General features: G+C 44.2%; 1 protein-coding gene across 1 annotated transcript in view; it reads right to left on the minus strand.

Annotated features, from left to right (window-relative positions):
• The window catches only part of PDE11A (phosphodiesterase 11A), a 304458-nt gene that overhangs the window by 107149 nt on the left and 170503 nt on the right, over window positions 1-26806 (minus strand). Inside the window, exons 8-11 of the mRNA XM_068126191.2 lie at window positions 24372-24439; window positions 24112-24204; window positions 12601-12651; window positions 11826-11972 (exon numbers count right to left, since the gene is read on the minus strand). Coding sequence (XP_067982292.2) covers window positions 11826-11972; window positions 12601-12651; window positions 24112-24204; window positions 24372-24439 — 359 coding nt within the window. The remainder of the gene's footprint in view (window positions 1-11825; window positions 11973-12600; window positions 12652-24111; window positions 24205-24371; window positions 24440-26806) is intronic.

The raw sequence follows: 26806 nt of genomic DNA on the forward strand, positions 1-26806 counted from the left end.
TCACGGATACCCGGGGCGGGTAGTGTAAGTGTTAGGTAGAGGGTGCAGGTAAATTGTGGTTGGATATTGGCATCTGTGGTGCGGTTGCAGAATGGTGTTGTGAATGGGTGCATTAGTGTTGTGGAAATGGCTGGGCGTGTAGCCTGTTAGTGTGTGTAGTTGGTTGGGCACTCCACCACTGTGAGGATGTCGGCCAGGTGAGGCCGCAGGTGGGCTCTGGGAGCCGGTAGTTGTGAGTGGGTGCCTGAGGATCCCGGGTGTGGATCGGGCAGCCCAGTGCCAGAGAGGGCACCGAGTGGGGAGAGTGCCAGAGGGCCTTCCCCAGGTAGTTAGGTTAGGGCAAGGAGCAGGTAAGCTCGGAGGCAACTGCAGTGGTGGAGGTGTGCAGGTGGGTAGACCCACTGGGAGAGGTACACGCCGCAGCCCAGAAATTGTGCGAGGGCACCGGGAGATGAATCGGGGGAGTGAGACCCCAAATTGAAGCGCACCACAGTCGGGCCAATGGGAATTGGTTTTTAGAACCCATAGTGTAAGGGGGCCAATGGTTTGGCCGGAGAAAGACCCCGGGTAGTGTAAAGTTGTTAAAGTCATTTAGGAAATAGTTAGGATTGAAGAACCTGTCGCACCATACGCAGCCACTTACCTGTGGTGATGATGATGACTCCACACCTGTGTTTTCTTTGTTTTGTTGCAGGAGATGAATCGCTGTGTGGATTTGTGAGACGCATCACGACGTGGATGAGACATTGGAGTGATTCCATCTCTCCCTCCCTAGGAGGGACTGATGATGAATTGGTGATGGCAAATTATGATGTTGAGTTGGAGATGGCAAATTTTGATGAGAGTTGAAAATGGCAAATTTGATTGGTTAGGAGGGAGAGAAGACGAATTTGGTATATGGGAGGAACGGGGAAGACAGTAGGGATGTTTGTTGATTTGTAAAGTAGATGTTTATGGGTAGTGTTGTGTTGTGTGGATACAGTAAGGGGTAAGGGAGGGGCCATGTAGGTTACCTGGTGGGGGGGGGGCGTACGATAGGAACGTACCTGTCTCACCTGGTTCCCATGTGCCCCCAGTGTGCATCACCTTACATTGCGTGCACTTTTGCGCCCTTACCACCTTACTCACTTGTTTCTTCTTTTGTCTCCCACCTCCGAGGATCTGGCTTTGGGGTAGAGAGAGAGGAGAGAGAGGTGCTGGCTGCGCAGTTGTGGGCCTGCACTTTCGCTGTTTGCTGCCGGGATCGATACACCATATGGACCGCAATGTTTGTGGCCACCCACAATGGACCGCAGTTCGTTTGCGGCCAAGCACCACCCGGGGATGGACCTATGGGTCAACGTGGCACCTATGCCATACAGGTGAACCACTAATAGTTAACACCACCAAGTGCACCACAAGAAGAGCAAGAGACACCTGCAGGGTTAGGGGTTGTCGAATTTATTTTTATTCCAATGAACAATGGTGACTGCACCGATTGGTGGTGGGGTGGTGCTGTTGATGCTCGGGAAGGGTGCTCTGCACGTTATTAAAGGCCGTCGGCCACAGAGCACTCGTGGGTTGGTGTATCGATGTTGGCAAGCGCGCTCTCTCTATGCATAACATCTGCATGTGTTCCTCCAAAAACAGGTCCTGGATCGTAGTGTAAATAGCAGCGTAGTCTTGTAAATAATGCTCCCTACCGGCTGTATGTTTAGTTTGAGAATTCTTTCCGGATTCGGTTATCCTGTGGGTGTGTTTCTGTGAGGAGAAGGGTGCAACGTCGCAGGGGGACATATTTACTCATTTGTGAATATCTGTAAAACTGTCACACTCAGGGTAGAGTTAATAGTAGAGGGAACTACATTGCGTGCCACACTAAAGTAGGTAAAAATTTATCGGGTCGGGACGCCCCGAGGGTAGAGAAGGGTGCAATGTTGCGAATATGGAATTTGGCCTCCATATCCGCTTGTAAATATTCCCCTATTTTCTCCAATACTCCCCAACTTTCCCCGATCCCCCATTCCCTAGTCCCATTGCATGTAAATAACAATCAGTAGAGCCGACCTTCCCCTTATTCCCCCATTAAATGTCGTGCCCAGGTCCACCGCACCACACGTAGACAACTTTCGGACATCTTCCTAGTTATTCTTATTCTATGTCAGTTAAGGCCTCGTCTCCATTAATTATGACTCTTCGTTGCACCAGAATGTGATTATATGGCATCAGTAGTGAGTTTAGGACCTTTCCCATACCTCCTTCCATCTTCTTCCCCAACAATTACAACAACAACAGAGGAGATGGCGGCGGAGCGGGGGAGGATGCGTCCTCACACCGGCTCGATTAGCTCCAGACCATGCGCTCCACGGGGTTACCACGAAGGGGCTCCTTGTCAGCTCCTCGTCAAGGGCGGAGCCTGGTAAACCCCCCGCACGCACCCAATGAGAAGCAACGTGCCGATTCCACGAGGCGGAGCTAACGAGCCGAGGGCGTGTCACTCCCCGCCGGATATACGCGGCCACGCGCCGGATGTGACGAGAGATGCGCCCCCAGCTTGAGCAGACAAGACGCCATCCGAGCGCTGCGACCTCCCCGCATCTCTGGACCGGACCGAGTCGATTCTGACCTTTGAGCCCAGGTGCACCTGGAGCCATCGCTACCTGCCTTTCCTAGCCATCAAACCCCCGTGTGAGTCAGCCGTTGTCCCGTGTGTCTGTCGTCTGTCCGGGGTTAATATAAGAGTGTGTCTAAGTGCCTGTCTTCCTGTAATATACCTCTAGCCCCTGTAATCTAACCTTCCGCCTTAATATAACCTCCTCCGGAGGTCTTGAGAACTGAACCCCTGGTGTCGTATTGTGTTATTGTAATCCAGCCGGGTGTCTTCTTTTTCTTATTGAGCCAGCATCGCGCGACTTCGTCAACGTCGAGTATAGTCGGGTAATTTGTGCGGACACGACGGCCATTCCGCTCGGCCCACTTTAACATCAAAGTCGTGTCTGTAACAATATATATATATATATATATATATATATATATATAACACGAATGTGTGTTCACTACGGTCTATTTTTGAGGATAAAACAAGCTTGAAAAACATTTTCCATAAAACAGTAATTATGTCTCTTATATTGCAATTGTAGAAAGTGGGATGAAAACCGAGGCTCAAGGGTGGTGCACCGAAGCGTTTAAATATATATATTGTCGCGATCCCGCCTGGTAAATGTTCCCAGCACGGAATACGGACGTGAATGTCCGGGCTTCAAGTAATCCACGGAGTGGACAAAAGAGACGTAATCAACACAATTGTGTTTTAATCGGCCTTCTAGGGGTAAGGCACGATGCTTTATTGGCTCGATCACAAAAACCATGAAAGGTAACAAATGGAATAGGCTGCACAAGCCTGCAGGAACGGTCGGCCACAGACGCTCCAACCAGACGCAGGTAAGATCCTCGCGGCTCCAATCGACGAGCTCCGGGACTCGAAGGATACCAGGATGGAATACCACACAAGGCCGCCAGGAACGGTCGGCCAGGAGCTCCAACACGAAGCAGGCAATATAGGACTCACCGTTCCAATCTACGATCTCCGGGAATCACTCGTTCTCTTCCGGAATCACTCACTCGTACAATCCATAACTATAAACGATCAGCACCACTCGCTGTCGTGAGGCGTAACGAAAGTTCCCTCGCCTCGAGGCCTCGAACCTCCGAGCTGCGTCCGTATCATGAGATGGCGGCCGCGCTCTCTGACCCTCCACCAATCACGTGCCGACTCGCCTCCCAATCGCGTGAGGCTCCAAGGAGGTTACGTCAGTGGTGGGCGGGGCACTCATTTGGGTGAGAACAAAGGTGGTTTCACCGGGGTTTCTCACAGTCCTCCCCCCCTAAGTAAAAACCCCGTCGAATAGACGGCGTTTTTAAAACCAGTATTTGTAGTAGGTGCAAATCACATGGCAAGATGATGGCGGGAATTGCTAACAGGCAATTAACGCCATTAACAATTACTAACACTTGTTAACAACAATAACGAAACAACGCAACAATACAACGCAACGCAATGGCGCAACACAATAACGCAACAATAACGCACTTATTAACGCAACAGGCAATTAACAGGCGTTAACAGGGTAAACAATGAACCAGTTTTTTTTTTTTTTTCACACACAATATTAAACACCATACACCCCATTAACATCTACCCCACAAGAGTTACACTTCACCCAAAGCACAATAGAGAAACAAGGGAGCCAAACTCAAGGTGGGGAAACATTTACAGGAGGGAAACGGACCGAGACCTAGAGCGGCGGGTTCTCCTCCGGTGTCGAGAACGACAGTCATATGCGTAATGACCCCTTTCACCGCACTGGTAACATCGATCTTTCGGGTCGAACGGCCTGCGGACCAAAGGGCGTCTGAAACGAGGCCGCCGCGACATGCCATTCGACATCTCGACGCACACCCGCGATCCGCAAATTAACCTTCCATCAAGGGCTCTGACCGAATCTTCAGCATCTCGTGGATCTTCAAACTCAACAACTGCGAATCCAGGTGGGTTCCGAGCAACCCATACGTTGCGGAGTGGTCCGTAATGCCCGAAGACCCTCCCTAGCTCGGCTCTCGCTGCTCCATTGCCCAGGTTTCCCACATATACCTTAGCATTAGCGTTCCTGCTGAATCGCGACATGGCGGGAGCGGTCCCTGAGGAGCACGGCACCTGAGGTTGGCTTGACGGGAGGCTCGGGTGGACTTCAGCTGACGCAACGTCACCGTCGGAAACTGGAGTCGAGGCGCTAGGCTCCTCGGGCCAGAGTGAAGATATGTCTGACTCCGCCCCTCTCTCCGCCTGTTTACTCTGGGCTCTAGGGACCCCCCCACAGGTCAGAGTCAATGACTCCTCCCTGGCTATGGCATCATTGCCAATCAGCAAGGAGACCCCGGGTATAGGGTAGTAGGGTACTACCACACAGGTCACTGGACCCTTAAAAATGTCACTCCGGACCTCGAGGAGGGCAAGGGGGTACCGGCCAAGAACCCGGTCAATGCCCCGAAGGAGGGTATACTCGCCGGTATAACGCATCTGAGAGGCCGGAACTACCCCCACCCGGAGAACACACCGTGTCGCCCCAGTATCCCGAAGGTATTTGGTCTCAAACTTCAGCATCGAATCGGGGCCACCCACTAAGGCTGTCCCTGAATACTCCTGATGCAGTGGATGAATGGAATTAGCCCCGGTGGCAGTGACCTCGGTCACTGATGCCACCGTCGTGTGCGAGGGCCCGGCGGATGAGTTCCACTGATCTCCCTCCGACTTAACAGGAGGGTTGCCTCGGTAGGCCGGACTGGCGGGATTAGAGAAACAGCGGTTTTCACCGTGCCCCACGCGTTTGCAGAAATCGCACCAGGGCCCTGCCCTGGTCTGCGGCTCGCGAGCGCCCCCAGTGGAGGTCATCGGAGAACCCTTCCCCTCGATCCAGCCGCCGGGCAGACGGGGGGCGGTCTTGATCGCAGACTCCTCCGTCTTACGAAGCGACTGCGTGACTTGCAGCATTTTGCACGCCAAAACATGTTTATCAATAAGGTTGACGCAGTCTGCCAAGGAAACAGTGTCTTTGTCGACAAGAAACAATGCTAAGTCAGGCGGAAGCTGTTGATCGATACGGTAACGCACCAGGAGTTCCGCAACCGCTTGAGGTAACTCCACCTTGCTCCCCTTGAACCATCTCTGCAGCTGTTCCAACAAGGCCCGCGAATGTTCCTCATAGGTTTGACTGGACTCACGAGTCCAGCTGAAAAAATTTCTCCTATAAATACATGCGGACACCGCATAGGCATTCAAAATCTCGGCCTTCAATGCCCTGTATTTGTTTGCGTCCTCGGTTGCCATCCTCGCATATACCTCCCTCGCCTTCTCAGATAGATGGCTCACAAGATGGCCGACCCACAAGCTCTCATCAATGCCACCGGCAGCCAACAACTTCTCCGCCATCTCCAGATACGCTTCTGGCTTCGTGTCTCCCGTCCAGTCCGGCAAACGAACATGAACAGTTTCCGGGACTCTTGCAGCAGACCCCTCTGCCCGCAGTCGTTCAGTCAACATTCGCAACTCATGCTCTCTGACGCGTTCAGCTTCTGCTGCCGCATGCTCTCTCGCTGCTGCTGCCGCACGCTCTCTCTCTGCTGCCGCATGCTCTCTCTCTGCTGCTGCACGCTCTCCCTCTGCTGCTGCCGCACGCTCTCTCTCTCTCTCACGCTCTCTCTCTGCTGCCGCATGCTCTCTCTCTGCTGCCGCATGCTCTCTCTCTGCTGCCGCATGCTCTCTCTCTGCTGCCGCAGCACGCTCTGCCTCTGCCCTGTCATTCTCCCTGTTATACATGTCAAGTTGTTGAACCGGAGTCAGCCCGGTCCAGAAGGGCGAACGCATGCATTTAGTCATGATGGAATCGCTTCCTAACATCTCGGGTTGAGTGACCGGGTCAAGGCTGCTTGCGTCGCTCACCTCGCCACCCACGTGACTGTCAACATGATCAGGTTGAACTCTCACTTCCCTGGTCGACATAGCTTGGCTACGAGTTATCATACGACCAGGCACAAAACACAACCTCAACACAACGCTCAAACACAACGCTCTGTTGGGGAAATACGACACAACTACGCAATATCACCCGCACATCAAATTGCCAATGAGAAAAATACCACGTACAAATACTCACGTTTTTTTTTTTTTTTTTTTCGGTTGTTTGGAGGGATCCGAGGCTATTCGCTTATTCTTTGTCGGTTGTTTGGAGGGATCCGAGGCTATTCACTTCTCTGCCCAAGACAGCGTCCTACGGCGAGAAAGTTCCTCCCAGACGGCGTCCGCTGGTGAGAAGGCGATGAACAGATGCCAGAAGATGTCGTCCACTGCAGAATTCCCGTCTCAATCGAATGGCTCTTACTTGAATGATCCTAGGACGAGCAACCCATTTGTCGCGATCCCGCCTGGTAAATGTTCCCAGCACGGAATACGGACGTGAATGTCCGGGCTTCAAGTAATCCACGGAGTGGACAAAAGAGACGTAATCAACACAATTGTGTTTTAATCGGCCTTCTAGGGGTAAGGCACGATGCTTTATTGGCTCGATCACAAAAACCATGAAAGGTAACAAATGGAATAGGCTGCACAAGCCTGCAGGAACGGTCGGCCACAGACGCTCCAACCAGACGCAGGTAAGATCCTCGCGGCTCCAATCGACGAGCTCCGGGACTCGAAGGATACCAGGATGGAATACCACACAAGGCCGCCAGGAACGGTCGGCCAGGAGCTCCAACACGAAGCAGGCAATATAGGACTCACCGTTCCAATCTACGATCTCCGGGAATCACTCGTTCTCTTCCGGAATCACTCACTCGTACAATCCATAACTATAAACGATCAGCACCACTCGCTGTCGTGAGGCGTAACGAAAGTTCCCTCGCCTCGAGGCCTCGAACCTCCGAGCTGCGTCCGTATCATGAGATGGCGGCCGCGCTCTCTGACCCTCCACCAATCACGTGCCGACTCGCCTCCCAATCGCGTGAGGCTCCAAGGAGGTTACGTCAGTGGTGGGCGGGGCACTCATTTGGGTGAGAACAAAGGTGGTTTCACCGGGGTTTCTCACAATATATATATATATATATATATATATATATATATATATATATACAGACTTGGCATTTAATATGGAATATTTTTTTTTCCTTGACTTGGGTTTACTTTCTGAACTCAGTATATCAATCTGGTGAGTTTCTTTTACCCTTCAGTGATGTCTTTGTTGAAAGAACCATGTCACTGATTGTCTTTCGCAGCAAGAAGTCAATAACAGGATTATATCACAGGTGGCGTGACAAAATGTAAGGACAGGTACATTTGACGATTGGCTTCACAATCGGGTATATAAGGGTTGTTGCGTTCTGTATTAGTGGAAAACAACTGCTGCACGTCTACAAAAGTTATTGCCGCTTCCTCTGGAGATGGTCCGTCAACTTGACAATGCTGTTTGTCATGGAGTGGTGGCTTTACGAAATTCTGGCATGAAACAGCGTGCTATTGCTCGGCAGTATGGCATCACTGAAGGTCAGGTGTCAAAGATCCTGAAACGAAATGCTCAGAGGGGTGTCCCTACTCCAATACCGAGGCCAGGACGTCCCCGCAGAACCACAAGGAGAGATGATCACCAGCTGCACCGGTTAGTCTGCAATGGCCGTACCAAGTCAGCTAATCGGCTTAGGGCTGAGTGGCAGCAACTGACAAATGTGCCTGTATCCAGAAGGCTAGTCAACCAACGACTGGTTCAAGCAGGCTATCGTGCCAGGCGTCCCCTGAGAAAGCCACGCCTGACCAGGCAACACAGCCAGCGCCGATTGCAGTGGGCCAGAGAGCACCGTCAATGGCAGCCAGGACACTGGAATCACGTGACCTTCAGTGACGAGTCTAGATTTCTGGTCTATCGTCAAGATGGCCGCGTCCGAGTGCGCAGACAAGTGCATGAAGCCCACAACGAAGATTGTATATTGCCAAGAGTCCAAGCTGGAGGTGGTGGGGTGACCGTTTGGGCTGCTTTTCATGCAGGGGGCAAAACTGACCTGGTTGTTCTGAATGGAAACCTGAACCAGTTCAAGTACAGGGTCATTCTGGAAGAAACATTGCTTCCATTTGCTCGTGCAGCCTTTTGAGGAAACTTTGTCTTCCAAGATGACAATGCACGGCCTCATCGTGCTCGCATGATCCAACACTTTCTTGCTGACCGTGGTGTAGAGCATATGGAGTGGCCTGCCATGTCCCCGGATATGAATCCGATAGAGAACTTGTGGGCAGAATTAACGCGTCAAATCGACAACTTGGACCAGCAGCCGACCTCTGTGCGTGAATTGCCGCAGACTATTGTCACTGCATGGCAAGCGATTCCAGTCCAAACCTTGGCAAATCTAGTGAACAGCATGCCTCGATGTGTACGTGCTCTCCTGAATGCTCGTGGGGGTTACACGAAGTACTGAACTGTAATTTTACTGTCCGTAATCCCAGTCATAATTTAGCTTTTGTTTTTGTTGAATTTTTTTTTGGCTAATGTGCAAAATAAAGAGATACTTCTGGAAAACGTACAGAAGTTTAACACAGTACTGTCCGTGAATTGAGTTCGATATCAGTTTACATCACTTTCAAGGATCAATTAATTTGTTTCGAAATGTCAATTGTGGTTTTTGTTTCTTTTAAAGGTCACATTAACAAAATCTAGAATAATTTCAACATAATTCCAATGAACTTTTGGTTCTAAATCATCTTGAAAAGTAAGTTCACCCCCACAAAAAAAATATTCCATATTAAATGCCAAGTCTGTATATACACACAGGAGGGGTCAGTGCAGGGAGGTGAAATTCTCTGCATGTGATGTGCAACGTGCACGGAGTGAAACGAGTGTTCATTGACATCCGTATGAACCACCTTTAGAGGCCATTTTTCCCCACAGAGCAGGGGTTGTCCGTTTTCGGGCACCGTGGTCCCCTTTTTGAAGCAATGTTTTATGGCCGGATGCCCTTCCAGACCACCAGCCCTGTTAGTCGCCTCTTGCGACACACAGGGAATTACCAGTGAACTGGTACTCAATTTGCCGACCTCAGAAGGATGACAGGCTGAGTCAACCCCCCTGGCGTTAATTCAGCGATCGACCGGGATTCGAACCCAGGATCCTAGGATCCCAAGCCGGCACCCTAACCGCTAAGCCAACACCAGGCTTACATCCGTACGATGTCTAATAAACAAAGAATATATAAACACAACTGATACTAGGCCGAGGCTTCAGACTTTGGCACGCTCACGAGGCTGCACAGTCGAATAAACTGTTCCAACCTGTCATTTTTGATCGGTTTTATACTAGTGAACTCATAAACAGTAAATAGGATTTAAACCTGGCATCTATTGTAGAAGGCCTTGTTATTTCAGTTCATCATAAGAAGGCCAAATTTAGGTTCATCACAAGAGGTTCCCTAGGACGATACCCCAACAGTCCAAACAAAGAAAGCAGTGCGGAGTCTCTCTGGCCCTTGACATCGCAATGCTGCTTGAGATCGAGCATCCTGGAATTACATGTAAAGGTCACACCACCTGGTGAGTCATTCCATGTATCGCCAAAGCCATCCAAATGTCACTTCGCAGTGCTCCAGTTTACTGGTCCACAACGGGATATTCAAAACGATGGGAATTTGCGTGCTTTGTTGCAATGACATACCTTTTGAGTTTTTGATATGATCTGAGGATAAATGTGACCTAAATAATCTAAATTGCTACTTTGGCTCATTTCAAGGACACATCGCAGATCTCATGAAATAAACTAATGAAGTTGTGATATTGTCTGGTCCGTTCCGCACAGTATAATGAACTTCAATCCTCGCAGGGAGGATTGAACAACAAACTTTTGTAGTTAACATAAACAAAAGTACAATGGATTACATCAGAGCTGTGTGGTTTGATTGTAAAGAAATCTCATGCAATATAGATCCGAATAATTATGATTTTGTTCTTTGAAAAATGTTTTTCTTTTTAATGAAGTAATAAAACTTGGGTTGGTCTGTTTGATGCTGACACTATGGTGCCAGCTTATTTCTCTATTGTCTCCCTATGTCTTGTAATCTATCTATAATTCCAGTAATCTCTGTGTGTGTGTGTGTATGCGACCGCTGTTTCTCGACAACTACCGGTCCGATATACTTGAAACTTGCCAGGTATATTGCTGGGGACCCGAGGATGTGCCTTTTCAAGGTTTCATATTAATCGGACAAGTAGTTACCGAGCTATGTCCAAAAAACGATTCAACCAATCAGAGAGCAGCGAGCTATCACGTGTGCCGAACGTGGCGAACAGACTCTGCCTCGGACGGCACATTTGAGAGCGTATTCATTTATTTCACGTTGGCAAACTATGTTGCCGCTATGTTGGCGTTAAACTATGTTTTAAAACTAATTAAAACTAATTTGCGATTCTTTCGCTTTCCTGCGCGTTTGTGCACGCTATGGCGATTTCTTTACCAAACTCCGCAAGCCGTTCGCTTTGGACCAAACCATTTCATGTAAATAGAGGGGGGGGATTGTCACCGTACTCGCAAGCCGTTCGCTTTGGACCAAACCATTTCATGTAAATAGAGGGGGGGGGATTGTCACCGTACTCGCAAGCCGTTCGCTTTGGACCAAACCATTTCATGTAAATAGAGGGGGGGGATATAATTTTAGATATATATATAGTACGGGCATGCCCTAGTTAATATAAATAATGCTGATGTCCTTGTGCTCTATGAGATGCATATGTTCCTCTTGAGACTAGTGGGCACTCCTGCCCGGAGGGCACGAGTACCCTTCTTGGTGTTCGGTGAGCAATGTGCTGTGGCGCAGTCTTGGAAATGCATTTATAATTTTTGCCATTTTTGAAAGAATTTTTATTGATCACAACATATCATACTCCATATCATCAGGTAAAGGAAAATTATTTGTAATACCAGATACCACCACAGGTGGCGATTTTTCTGCCACACATAAATTTTGGAGTTTCGGTGACATCCACATTTGCTCCATTATAGTATGGAAGAAGATTCAGATCATTGGGGGAAAAAAAGTTTTAAACAACATGTCATACATAGACCAGACTTTTCTGGAATGGAGCATTACATAAAGTGAACAATTATTCCAAAAATTTTTTTAAATAAAGAAGACTATTTTATAATAAAGACGTTCTTTTTATAAAGAAGTTTATTTTTTTTACGAAGAAAAGATGGAGATGTAAAGTTTTGTGCATCCATAACCTCAATATTTAGTCTTCTTCTTATAATAAAATAGTCACTTACCTCAAAGTCCATCTTGAATCTCTGCATGGCACCAAGGTCAATGAACATCCGTAAAGCGGCGGTTATCATGGCATCATCATCCAATGAGAAGTCATCAAAAAGGAGGTCCTCAATCCCCAATTCACATGCCAGTGGGATACTGGCTACCTGTCGAGCACACAAACTGACGATAATCTGCATAATGCCTTCATCACAACCCTTGCCCCTTTTCCCCCTTCCTCCCCAATTGTACAAGCATTATAGGCAAATAATGGTGTAAATCCACCAACCAGGTATCAAATCATTTTAGTTTCATTTTCCATTCACTTGCTTTCTTTTTAAAATTTATTGGGTAAAACAAACTTCAGATAAAAGAGGTTGAAAAATCTAAGATAAAGTCAACTAAGTTGTTAACTGTCTTTGCCAAAACCCACTTAGTGTACGCTGATCAGGGCACTCCGCTCCACAGGTGAACCTTACAGGGACATTCAATAATTAAGGAGCTTCCACTGAACAGAAGCATTTCTCACCACTCCACAACAGGGTTCTGGCATGACACAAGCTTTTTAGTCACTGGAGACGATTGGACTCAGTAATAAGTAAAAACGAATGCGGCAAAAGGCACAGCGACTGTATGGCGAGTGGCTGACGTGCAGGGTCACTGAAGAAATATTGAGTAAACCCCCATTTTGACCGACTACAGATGGGTAGAGAATGGCCAGGCCTAACATGGCATTGTGTGCTTTGCGTATGATAACATTTACAGTTTTGATCTTGATTTCTACTTGTACATTACCTTCAACTTGTCCACTTCTGCGATCGTGCACGTTGCATGGTAGGACAACATCTAAAAAAGATGATTGAGTAGATTGTAAAGCAATACTTGGAAAGTACTGAGATTACCTTGTTTATTTTCAGCAAAATAATTGTACATCAGATATGACCGAGCTGTAACTTGGCAAACCTTGTTTATTTGCTGCAAAACTACATAGCATTAATCCAAATGTCACCTGAGATTTGTCTGGAAATGGATGAGAATAAACGAAAGTATGGTAAGTGTTCAGATTGCTTTCTTTCTTTTATCTCACACATTTGGCAACAACCAGCCACTGAATGACAGATTTCTCTACATAACTCAATGTTATTGCAAAGTGATCAAAACGTAATCAATTTAGGTCTTCAATGCATTCATTTCACGAGGTATCTAAACAAATATATAACTTACTAGTGGGGTATGCTTACACATTGTGTAAGCAATAACAAACTGTGTTTAGTACGTAGGTACATAATAAATAGAAACTTTATTAATATAGGCAAGCATCACCGACCTCCAGCTAGATATCAATTTAGGTTTTTTATTTTTTATTTTACGGACTTGTTTACAGTTTTTACATACATTTTCATTGATTTTTTTTCATAGTTTACAGTTACAGAAATTACAGTTTTCAAATGCTAGATATTGATTGAGGTTTGTTTAAATTTTTTACGCATGCATTAATGGGTTTTTACGTGAATTTTCATTTACAGATGCTTTCCGACGGTTCTGGGATTTTCCCCACTCTACCGGCTTCGATGTGCATCGGCATGCCAAATTTAAGCTTTTTATGATAGCCGGAAGGTAATTCCAAAGGGTCAGTAACGCCAAAAGAACTATGATACTTTGCTTTGCATCGCAAAATAAATAAATGTACTATGCCATACTGTAATGTAGATTAGCTAATAGTAAGGGCATTTTATGAGATATTTCACAAATCTGTTAACTAAATTGTTACCAAAAAATTTCTTCACCAATATGTTTGTAAAGGTGTGTAATAACATGTGTTAAAATGTTGAAGGTCAACTCCCGTGGGAAACCCAGAAAAAAAGCTGTTGAATTCGGGTACCGAAAAATTATTTTCGAGAATTTTTATTTTTTTAAATCGGCCCTTAAGTAACTTATGAGGGTTCAAATAAGGGTTTTTCATGATTCTGAGTTGATTGTTGACATTTATATTTCACCACAGACACTCCTTTGTGGAAAAATAATTTCTAAATATATCTCATTTTCTACTTTGCAGGACATGGAGTCTAGCAATATGGATGAAGACGTTACTCCACCTGTGCTCAATTGCTTCATCTGTGCACGCTTGGATACACCAGCTGACAGGCTCATACAGGCAACTCCAAAGGGATACTCAACTTTATTGAAACAAGCAGAAACTGTCGAAAATGTTACTGTTGTGGAACGTATGAAGGAGGCTCAAAAGGAAGGAAAACTGAGGTACCACCAGAAGTGTAAAAATGATCTGTACAACAACTTTGTTGCAACCACCAAGAAGTCAGCTCAAGCATCAAAGGCAGAGAAAGAGTCATCAAAGTTGAAGAGAAGACGCACTACTTGTGAGTTCAGTTCATCAACTGGCTGCAGTTCTAGAAGATCACAGTCAGTTGACCTCCTGTATAAGGATGTATGATCAAATCGGAAGATCAAAGGTCACTATAGCGACCCCAGCGCGCCGTATGCACTCTTTCAGAGTGGTGAAGATGGTGTTGAGGTCATTAGGGTCTCCTTCAATAACTGGGAGGAACTCGATCTGTGTGCTCTGCTTTGCATCATTAGCATGGATTCTCTTCATCCAGCCATTCCAGTTGGAGTGTGGGAACTCAGGATCGTTAGCTTTGATCACCCACCCCGCTGCCCAGAGTGTGTCACCTGGAGTGAGGAGTGGCTGATCATGAGCCAGGGAGGAGTAAAGCTCAGCGAGGGGGAGAAACATGATCGCGTTCGTTCCTATCTGTTTCCTGTTCGTAAATGGAATAATCTTTACTTCAGTTCCTCTCAGGATCTTAGCTTTGTCGAGTGCCTTCAACTTCACCCGGGGGAAAGCTGCTGTTGTCTGTGGATCTGGCAAAGGTGGTGCCGGAGAGGTGACTTCGATCCAACCCATTGAGTGAAAGGGAGTGTTTCCGTGAATAGAGACAATGTTTAAATCTATATTGTCTCCAACAAACTGAGTGACTGCATTGTTTGTTTCCCCAACCTCCATAAAGACCACCTGATCATTACTTGACAATTCACTTTCACTGGCTGGCACTTTGGCTGTCATCACTGATTGATCCTCAAGCGCAGCATCAACCGCAACCTCATCATTGATCTGTTCATCGGTTTCCTCCACAATGGTGTCAAGAGTGCCAGAAGTATCTGGAACATCATCTCCACTCCTACTATTAAGGAAGCAGTATTTGTAGTTTTGTGTCTCCGTGTAAGACTCAGTGTATCCCAGCCGGTGGAACTTGTTGAGCATCCATTTTGACCCAAATCTATGATCAAGTTGTGTGGCAAGCCCCATTTGGTGTGGCAATACTCCAGACCGAGGTCGACAGGCCTTAATAAAATTCTGCCCCCAAACGGCAACTCTTTCGTCTGTCTTGACAATCGGTCTCAAGAACATCTGAAGGCTTGCAGGAACAAGTGTCAGCTGACTATCGATGTCAGTCATACTGTGTGTGGTGGGGTATGACTTTGGACCTAAATCAATCAAGGCAATATCATTGGATATGAACTTGAGTGCCGTCTTTATGATCTGAGTCTTCTCATCTCCATGGTCAAGATTAGCATGATGCTCTCGCAGAATATTGTCGGTGCCATCTTTGAGACAGAGTACATCTGCCCTTCTTTCCTGTGTTGTGAAATACAAGGTGTCTTCGTATTTCTCTAGAAGTTTTATCTTTAGCCAATGCTTTGAATAAGAAAGGCTCTTCTCTGGTGACTGATCAAACTCCTGCAGCTTTTCATGGACTTGGTCCATGTTCATTACCCCATGCTCTAATTCTGAGTCTAACCATTCGCAGAATTCAATAAAAACTGCCTCTCGCTCCTCATCAATACTCCTCTGTCCTCTCTTCCTTTTTCCGTCCTCATCAGTCTTGGACAAACTGTCACCTCTCGCAAACATAAGTTTGCATCGCAAATGGTACAGTGTTTCTTCTGCTACCAAGTCGTTGATCCCTTCCAGGCGTCCAGTGACTTCAGTGACCCAGTCATCCCCGCGACTCCGTGCTGTCTTCAGCAAGCTTGCCTTCAGTGTATCTGCAGTCAAATTATCTGGCACTCTGTATTTCTTTCTAGCTTGTGCTGGATTATTTTTGTAGAGCTGGGCTGGTTGGTTGCAAAGAATGCATACATCCTTATACAGGAGGTCAACTGACTGTGATCTTCTAGAACTGCAGCCAGTTGATGAACTGAACTCACAAGTAGTGCGTCTTCTCTTCAACTTTGATGACTCTTTCTCTGCCTTTGATGCTTGAGCTGACTTCTTGGTGGTTGCAACAAAGTTGTTGTACAGATCATTTTTACACTTCTGGTGGTACCTCAGTTTTCCTTCCTTTTGAGCCTCCTTCATACATTCCACAACAGTAACATTTTCGACAGTTTCTGCTTGTTTCAATAAAGTTGAGTATCCCTTTGGAGTTGCCTGTATGAGCCTTTCAGCTGGTGTATCCGAGCGTGCACAGATGAAGCAATTGAGCACAGGTGGAGTAACGTCTTCATCCATATTGCTAGACTCCATGTCCTGCAAAGTAGAAAATGAGATATATTTAGAAATTATTTTTCCACAAAGGAGTGTCTGTGGTGAAATATAAATGTTAACAACCAACTCAGAATCATGAAAAACCCTTATTTGACCCCTCATAAGTTACTTAAGGGCCGATTTAAAAAAATAAAAATTCTCGAAAATAATTTTTCGGTACCCGAATTCAACAGCTTTTTTTCTGGGTTTCCCACGGGAGTTGACCTTCAACATTTTAACACATGTTATTACACACCTTTACAAACATATTGGTGAAGAAATTTTTTGGTAACAATTTAGTTAACAGATTTTCATATGTTTCCCTTACTATAAGAGGCATTCTGAAAGTGTTACCGTACCTTAGAAGTGAAACTACAGTAGTTGTTATTCATTGAATAGATGCTGGTGAATGTGCCCTTGATGTTGCCGGGTTATTAAATTTACCTCCGAGCAATAAATATGCCGACGTTTATTGAAGAAGGAGGATCAAGAAGACGACGTACCAACATCTTCGATTGCTTCCGGAAGAGGTTTATTTTTAAGGGGGAGGGGTCCGCTTCAATATTTCGTCATGTTCTTCGTTCTATCCGCCCATCCGTTCGTCAAAAAATGCAGAAGAACATTTCTAACACACCGTGTTTAATTCTAAAGTGTTCCAAAGTGTAATTCTTGAGGGTTCTAAAGGGTAATTATAAAGGGTTTTAAAGGTTAATTATAAAGTGTAATTCTGAAGGGTAATTCTGAAGTGTAATTCTGAAGGGTAATTCTAAAGTGTAATTCTGAAGGGTAATTATAAAGGGTAATTATAAAGGTAATTATAAAGGGTAATTATAAAGTGTAATTATAAAGGGTAATTATAAAGTGTAATTCCAAAGTGTAATTATAAAGGGTAATTATAAAGGGTAATTATAAAGTGTAATTCTGAAGGGTAAAATATGTGTACTTGAATATAACTATCATTAATCAAAAACGGTTAATATAGGATTAATTATAGGTAAAGAGCGAAATATAATACCTGTCTAAAGTCGAAAGTCTAAAGGGTTCTAAAGTGTTTTTCTAAAGGGTAATTAAAAGGGATGCTAAAGGGTAATAATAAAGAGTAATTCTAAAGGGTAATTCTGAAGGGTAATTATAAAGGGTAATTATAAAGGGTAATTATAAAGGGTAATTATAAAGTGTTTTTTTTTTGTTTGTTTGTTTTTTTTTTTGTATACAAGATCGAGGCTCGTGAAAGAGCTAACATTAATCACACAAAAAGACAAACCGACACACAAAACACAAAAAACAAGGGGAGCGGTAGACAAGATGGGGAGAGAGGGGGAAGGACACAAAATAGAGGGGGAAGGACACAAACACAACATTTGAGAGCAGGGACATCGGGAGGACTTGGGGGGAGGTGGGAGAGGATTAAAACATATGAACACTGCAAGGACTCTGGGGTGAATTACCGGGGGTAGAAAAGATCAAGGTTTTCGATGGGGGAAGATAAGAGATGGTGGTGAACAGCTGTTTTAAAGGCCTGGAGGGAGGAGTGGGATTGAAGGGAGTGGGGGAGTTTGTTCCAGAGGCGGGAGAAAAGGGGAATGAAAGAGTGAAGGTGAGCAGAGAGCCTAGACTTTGGCAGTTTAACCAGAAGAGGGTTGCAGGCAGATCTTGTGCAACCTGAAGGAATATTGGGGAGACAGAGCACAGAGAGAGCTGGGGGAGCAAGGCCGGAGAGGAGTCGGTAGAAGACAGAAAGACCACCAACCTGCCTGCGGTGAGTGAGTGAAAGGCCCTCGGCATTGACTACATCGCAGGAGATTCCAATGATTCTGAAAGCTTTGGCCTCAACAGCGTGAAGCCGAGCAAGGTGTGAGGCAGGAGCACCAGCCCAGAGGGGGGAACAGTATTCCATTGAGCTGCGGATGAAAGCCTTGTATGTGGTGAGGAGCTCAGGTGTGCCAAGGAAGGACTTCGCACGACGGAGGATGCCCAGTCGGCGACTGGCTTTGGAGGCCAGCTTGGAAATGTGGTTTTCCCAAGAAAGATCATGGCAGATAGTGAGACCCAAAAGCTTGAGCGACAGAACTTCTTGGAGAGGATTGTTGAGAAAGTAGATGGGAGGGTTGTCCAGTCGGTCCTTTCGGAGAGACATTGTAAGAGTGTGAGATTTGTCAGGATTGAAAGACATGTTCCACTTGTTTGACCAGTCTGTGATTTTGTCCAGGTCTGCAGAGAGTGAGGAGGCTGCAGACTGCCGATCTGAGGGATGAGGAATGGAGCGACAGAGAGTAGAGTCGTCAGCAAAGAGATAGAGAGGATTTTCAAGAGAGTCAGAGAGATCATTGATGAAGACCAGAAAAAGCACAGGGCCCAGAACACTACCTTGGGGAACTCCAGCCTGAACAGGAAGAGGAGATGAGAGAAACCCATTCAGGGCCACACGTTGACTACGACCAGAGAGGAAGTCCGCCAGCCATGCGTGGAGATTTCCATGGATACCAAAGGAGGAGAGTTTGGAGAGCAGAGCAGGGTGCCAGACCGTATCGAAGGCACGTGAAATGTCAAGAGAGACAGCTCTAATTTCCTGTTCGGCGTTGAGGACCTCCATCCATTGTTGAGAAAGCAGAAGCAGCATGTCCAGAGTAGAGTGACCAGGTCTGAAACCAAATTGATGATCAGAGATCAAGCCATTGGAGAAGAGGAAAGATTTAATATCTGAAGCAATGATGGATTCCATGACTTTGCTGATAATTGGGAGAAGGCTGATTGGTCTGTAGTTGCTGGGATCTGTTTTTGCACCTTTTTTGTGCAAAGCGGTGATGTTGGCTGATTTCCAAGCAGATGGCAGATGACCTTGAGCAAAAGAGAGGGTGAAGAGAACAGAAAGAGGGAGTGAAAGTGCAGAAGAACATGATTTTAGGACCCGTGGGCTGATGCCGTCAGGACCAGTTGCAGAATCAGAGTCGAGGGTTGCCAGAAACTTTTCCACCTTGTCAGGAGGAAAGGACACAGAGTCCAGGAGCAGCTGGGTACGACTGGGTACGGTGGGTACAGAGAGGGATGGGTTTGGGACACAAGATTTAGAGGCAAACACAGAGTTGAGGCATTCAGCTTTTTCACGTGTGGAGTCAGCCGTTAAGCCGTTTGAGGTGAGGGAGGGGATGGAGGGGGAACAAACACCAGAAACAGATTTGACCAGATGCCACCAGGATTTGGAAGAGGGAGACGGATAAGAGAGTTCGGTCTTGAGAATGGTGAGATATTGTTTCCTGGCTCTCCTGAGGGTGGACATACACTTGTTTCGGGCTTTGTGAAAGGAAATGAGATTTCCTTCCGTTGGATTTGCTTTCCAGGAGACGAAAGCAAGTTGTTTCAGGGCAACAGCCTCACCACAAGATTCCGTGTACCATGGACGGGAGGAAGGGTATGACAACTGAAGACGAGATGGTATAAATCTGTGCATGAGAGAGAGCAATTTACTTTGAAAGAATTCCCAGGATGAGTTGATGTCAGAGGCGGTAGAGATGGGAGACCAGTCCAGATGATTGATGGCTGCTTGAAGACCGTGCCAGTTGGCCTGAGTGAAATGCCAGACTCGCCGACGCTGAGGAGGCTCTCTGAGAATGGTCAGAGAGATGTCCACTTTGACAAGCACATGATCAGATGAGCCGATTGGAGCAGAAGAAGAGCAGCAGACATTTTCAGGGAAGTTTGTCATAACCAAATCCAGAAGAGAAGATGCTCCGTTGACTGAGATCCGGGTCGGGAAATTGACAGATTGTGTCAGTCCCAGTGAGTCGCAGAAGTCCTTTGCTGAAGAGCCATGGCTGGTGAGAGAGGTACCCACACCCAGCCAACTGGCATGGTGACAATTGAAATCACCACATATGAGGAAGAGAGAGTTGGGATGGGTAGATAGAAGTTGGTCCATATTATCAGACAGTGAGATGTAGATGGAGTCATCGCTGATTGGTGGACGGTACAACACACATATGAACAAAAGGTGGGAGCGAAGGGGAAGCCGTAGCCAAAGGTATTCCTGGGGGTGAGGTGGAGAGAGGGCAGTGGAGGGCGAGTGAGGAAGAGAGTTTTTTTATAAAGATAGCAACCCCACCTCCAGGACGAGGCTCAGGTCTATCATACCGGAGGAGGGAGTAACCTGGGAAAGATACCAAGGCATCAGAGACATCATGAAGGAGGAAAGTTTCTGTTAAGCAGATCACATCTGGTTTGTCAGAAGCAACCTGTATGGAGAGGTCAGTCAAGTTTGAGCGAAGGCCCCGGATGTTTGAGGTCCATACCGTTAATGAAGAGGAAGGGGGAGCATCGGGTCCAGAACAGGGGGGGGGGGGGGAGGGGTAGGGTAAGATGTGGAAGAGGAGGAAGAGGTAGGGAGAGCTGTTGAAGGTGTGTCAGAGATTTCAGAATAGCTTGGAGAAAGGGAAGAATGGGGCGGACAAAAGGTTTGATGGAGATTGGGTGAGGCACAGTGAGGTGTTATTTGAGGAGGGGGAAGAGCAAGGCAGAAGGTTTGGGGAGATGAAGGTGAAAGTTGGAAGGAGGAAGAAGCAGGGAGGATGCTTTGAGGAGGAGGGGTGAGAGGGGAGTCTAGGAGGGGAGGAGCGAGGGAGAGTCTCGGAGGGGAGGGGTGTGGGGGGAGTTTAGGAGGGAGGGGAGGGAAGGGGCAAGGGGGGAGATTTGAAAGGGATGGGTGATGGGGAGGATTTGGAGGGGAGGGGTGAGATTGGATTTTGAAAAGTGTACGCTTCATGGGAAACGAACATTTTTTGCAAAATGAGTTTGAGACCTTCGAGTCAAAAATACGTTTGAGGACACTGGAGGAGGGATGGAGTTCTGGATAGTTTAGGGAATGTAGAAAGGAGGAACTGTAAGAGATGGTATTATATATATATATACACAAAGAATTAAGTTAAGCACCCCCCCCCCCCCCCGTTTTTTTACAACCTCGCACATTACAAGTTTGTTGTCCTCAAAACAGTGTAATATACCCATGATATTGCTATATTTTCTGGAGAAGTGATATTATGGTCACATAAAAACATAACAATCATGCCGTTTTCAATATTTTATTCTGAATAATTTAAGGTGAAATTTTTTGGGAATTTTAGGCATATTTTCACCTCAATTTAAGTATGGAGCTATAGGTCCATCACGGACAGTGTGGATGACGTTTATGTTTTCTAACGTACAGTCATTGTTCTGAGAAGACCTCTAGCGACCTTTACAGAAAATCACGACCACGTGGATGATAACACGTGCTGCACGAGCGATGGGCGTCACAGATGAGTGCACTCATCTGCATTTCATCAATGGATAATTGCTAATGTCATACCAATCATTATTTGATCTCACATACCTTAGAATATATGCCAATGTATACATATACACAAAGAATATATATTAGGGGGTGCTTACCTTAATTCGTTGTGTAGGGGTGCTTAACTTAATTATTTGTGTATATTTTGGAATGAATAGATTTGGTGAGCAAGACGAAAGCATCCTTTTGTAGGAAAAGAAGAAAAGGGTGTTATAATATATGAGAGAAAATAGTTGTTCAGGGGAGAGATTATACATTTCTAACCGCGTGATCGCGAACGAAGAACGAACGAACAAAAAGAACAAATAAACGAATAAGACCTGGGAAGGAAATAGTTATTTTGGGGTTTTTTTTTTTTTTTTTTTTTTTTTTTGTGAGTACAGATATTAAACAAGGAGGTACGGGGTGAACGACTGGGACGAAACAGTGAACGAAAATAATTTCAGCGCATTCGACGAATCGCTGAGAGTAAAACAAACCACAAGGTCGGAGATGGTACGGTAGTCCAAGCCTACGAGTACTAGGCCGCAGAATACTCGATACCATTAACCGACGATTGTGTTTCCATGTACGAAAAATTAGCACCGAAAATTTTCCAAAAGATACGCTATAGGTACATACACCGAAAGATAGATACAGTCTCGACAAAAACACGATTGAGAAATATCACTTAGCTTCGAAAGCGTGAGCGCATGGAGCAGCTTCGAAAAGACGTGTAATTAAAGACGTGTAATAATGTAACGAAAAGACGTGTAATTATAAAGGGTAATTATAATGGATGCTAAAGGGTAATACGAAAGAGTAATTCTAAAGGGTAATTCTGAAGTGTAATTCTGAAGGGTAATTCTAAAGGGTAATTATAAAGTGTAATTCTGAAGGGTAATTATAAAGGGTACTTATAAAGGGTAATTATAAAGGGTAATTATAAAGGGTAATTATAAAGTGTAATTATAAAGTGTAATTATAAGGGGTAATTATAAAGGGTAATTATAAAGGGTAATTATAAAGTGTAATTATAAAGGGTAATTATAAAGGGTAATTATAAAGTGTAATTATAAAGTGTAATTATAAAGGGTAATTATAAAGGGTAATTATAAAGTGTAATTATAAAGTGTAATTATAAAGGGTAATTATAAAGTGTAATTATAAAGGGTAATTATAAAGGGTAATTATAAAGGGTAATTATAAAGGGTAATTATAAAGTGTAATTCTAAAGTGTAATTCTGAAGGGTAATTATAAAGGGTAATTATAAAGGGTAATTATAAAGGGTAATTATAAAGGGTAATTATAAAGGGTAATTATAAAGGGTAATTATAAAGTGTAATTCTAAAGTGTAATTCTAAAATGTAATTCTAAAGTGTAATTCTGAAGGGTAATTATAAAGTGTAATTATAAAGGGTAATTATAAAGGATAATTATAAAGTGTAATTCTAAAGTGTAATTCTAAAGTGTAATTCTAAAGTGTAATTCTAAAGTGTAATTATAAAGTGTAATTATAAAGGGTAATTATAAAGTGTAATTATAAAGGGTAATTATAAAGTGTAATTCTAAAGTGTAATTATAGAGGGTAATTATAAAGTGTAATTCTAAAGTGTAATTATAAAGGGTAATTATAAAGTGTAATTATAAAGTGTAATTATAAAGTGTAATTATAAAGTGTAATTATAAAGTGTAATTATAAAGGGTAATTTAAAGGGTAATTATAAAGGGTAATTATAAAGTGTAATTATAAAGGGTAATTATAAAGTGTAATTCTAAAGTGTAATTATAAAGTGTAATTATAAAGTGTAATTATAATGGGTAATTATAAAGGGTAATTATAAAGTGTAATTCTAAAGTGTAATTATAAAGTGTAATTATAAAGTTTAACTATAAAGGGTAATTATAAAGTGTAATTCTAAACAGCTAACCTGAAGCAGGGAGTTTGGCCAGGCTACTGGCACACAATGGACTACTCTTTTCGAAAATATACTGTGGAACCTTTAATGTGCACAATCTAAATGCAGAAGGGAGCCTGTCAGCTTTCCATCCCTGTAAGAAGATTGACATGCTCCAATACACTCACCAATCGCTGCCACTGTATCAAAACAGCAGTTTATGCTTAATACCGACTCATTGGCTCAGAATATACTGAGCAGCTTAATAGCACACTACCATATGAGGTATACCATACAATGTGTGGAGGAAGTATTTGAAGAAGTTCACTGTACATTGGCAATGACAAAAATGAAGTTCCTGAACAATTCAAAAATCTAAAGTCATTGTCAATTTGGATTGTCAGAACACATGCATGAATTCCCTTTATATGAATCACAAAAGCAATAAATGATACATGAGCATCCAAGTTAAAGGTGCATACTAATATGTAATACACTCTTCCCACGTGTAATATATAAGACTCCATTTTTGGAGTGACTGCCATTATGAACTTACATCAAGAGCCACAGATTGCTTGGCAAGTGACTTTTTCACTTCGTTGTACATAATGGTGTTATTGATTCCAAGGCCACAGAAAATGACAAAAGCCTGGGGAGGAAGGAAAAGGAAAAAAAAGAAAGAAAGAAACAAAAACAAAGGGGATATAGAATAAAGTGAAAGAAATTTGTATTTGTGGCAGATTGGGTTTGAGTGTATGTGTATGTGATCACATTGAGGAAGATGCACCTGTGGGTGTGCATTGGAAAAAACATTACCTCAAAAAGTCTCTGGTCTGTGTCGTCAAAAGATTTTCCATCAAGCCGGTTCAAAAGTTGCGCTACACCTGGGAAGAGAATCCTCGTTAAAAACTACTATTGCATTCAGCACAAAATATTGTCATCTTTTTCTCATAAACATTCATTTTGGGATTGCACAACAATTCCAACATTAAAAATACCTCTGATTTTGTTTAAAAGCTTTTCTTAACCAGTTAAGGATGTCAATCCCTCCATTCACGAGCTTGACAGAGGTGTGTATATATATATATATATATATATATATATATATATATATATATATCTGTGCAGTGTCTGTGTTGTGTTGTCCTGTGTTGTGTTGTCCTGTGTTGTGTTGTCCTGTGTTGTGTTGTCCTGTGTTGTGTTGTCCTGTGTTGTGTTGTCCTGTGTTGTCACTGCACTACTTTCTCAAGCTTTTGTGAAATCGTACCAAACTTCTGGTATGCACATATCTCTCCCGTCGCTATGTCCGAAGGGTACGTTTTTGAAAAAATTTCGAATATATATTTTTTTGGTGGGAATTTTTTGGGGGAAATTTTTTTTTTCAAATTAACTTTTCAACTTCAATTGTTTATAAAATGTGATATCACGTATATTACAAATACATTTGAATATTGAATATTTTGAATTATTGTTTGAATTATGATTGGTTTAAACCATGACAAAACGGCAAACTTGGTGGTTGTGGTGGTACAGTCATTTATCTATACTAGGGCATGCCCGTACTATATATAAGCTAGGACGTGCCCGTACGTGGGTGCCCGTTCCTTGCAAAAAAAAAAAAACTGCAAAAAAAAAAAAAACTGCAAAAAAAAAACAATGGTTTGGTCCATTCGCAACGACCACAGAACCCCCCCCCCCCCCCTCTATTTACATGAATGGTTTGGTCCATTCGCAAAGCCAAAGCGAACGACCACAGAACCCCCCCCTCTATTTACATGAATGGTTTGGTCCATTCGCAAAGCCAAAGCGAACGACCACAGAACCCCCCCCCCCCTCTATTTACATGAATGGTTTGGTCCATTCGCAACGGCAAAGCGAACGGCGAACGGCTAAATCGCCATAGCTCGGTAAGTACTTGTCCGATTAATTTCAAACCTTGAAAAGGCACATCCTCGGGTCCCCAGCAATATACCTGGCAAGTTTCAAGTATATCGGACCGGTAGTTGTCGAGAAACAGCGGTCACAGACAAACGTACAGACGTACAAACGTACAGAGATTACTGGAATTATAGATAGATATCGACACATCTGGGCAGTGTCTGTGTTGTCACTTAACAACTCCCTCAAACTTTTGTTTCCGTGGTTGTGAAGTGTTTTTAATAACGTTGTGGTGGTTTTGAATCACGTGGTGGTGAGGTATTTTGAATTATGTGGTGGTGAGGTGTTAATAATTGATGTAGTGGTGAGGTGTTTTTAAATCACATGGTGGTGAGGTGTTTTTAAATCACATGGTGGTGAGGTATTTTGAATTATGTGGTGGTGAGGTGTTAATAAATGATGTAGTGGTGAGGTGTTTTAATATCACATGGTGGTGAGGTGTTTTTAAATCACATGGTGGTGAGGTGTTTTTAAATCACATGGTGGTGAGGTGTTTTGAATTACGTGGTGGTGAGGTATTTATAATTACGTGGTGGTGAGGTGTTTTGAATTACGTGGTGGTGAGGTATTTATAATTACGTGGTGGTGAGGTATTTATAATTACGTGGTGGTGAGATGTTTTTAATAAGGTGGTGATGAGGTGTTTTGAATTATGTGGTGGTGAGGTGTTTTGCATTACTTGGTGGTGAGGTGTTTTTAAATGACGTGGGGGTGAGGGGTTTTTAATAAGGTGGTGATGAGGTATTTTGAATTATGTGGTGGTGAGGTGTTAATAAATGATGAAGTGGTGAGGTGTTTTTAAATCACATGGTGGTGAGGTGTTTTTAAATCACATGGTGGTGAGGTATTTTGAATTATGTGGTGGTGAGGTGTTAATAAATGATGTAGTGGTGAGGTGTTTTAATATCACATGGTGGTGAGGTGTTTTTAAATCACATGGTGGTGAGGTGTTTTTAAATCACATGGTGGTGAGGTGTTTTGAATTACGTGGTGGTGAGGTATTTATAATTACGTGGTGGTGAGGTATTTATAATTACGTGGTGGTGAGATGTTTTTAATAAGGTGGTGATGAGGTGTTTTGAATTATGTGGTGGTGAGGTGTTTTGCATTACTTGGTGGTGAGGTGTTTTTAAATGACGTGGGGGTGAGGGGTTTTTAAATGACGTGGTGGTGAGGTGTTTTTATCATAAGTTTTATGGCTGTGAGGTGTTTTTATTACGTGTTTTATGGCTGTGTGGTGTTTTTATTATGTGTTTTATGGCTGTGTGGTGTTTTCAATTTCGTGGTGGTGAGGTGTTTTTATTACGTGTTTT

This window comes from Myxine glutinosa, chromosome 10 (assembly GCF_964187855.1).
Source record: "Myxine glutinosa chromosome 10, kmMyxGlut1.1, whole genome shotgun sequence".
NCBI classification, from domain to species: Eukaryota; Metazoa; Chordata; class Myxini; order Myxiniformes; family Myxinidae; genus Myxine; species Myxine glutinosa.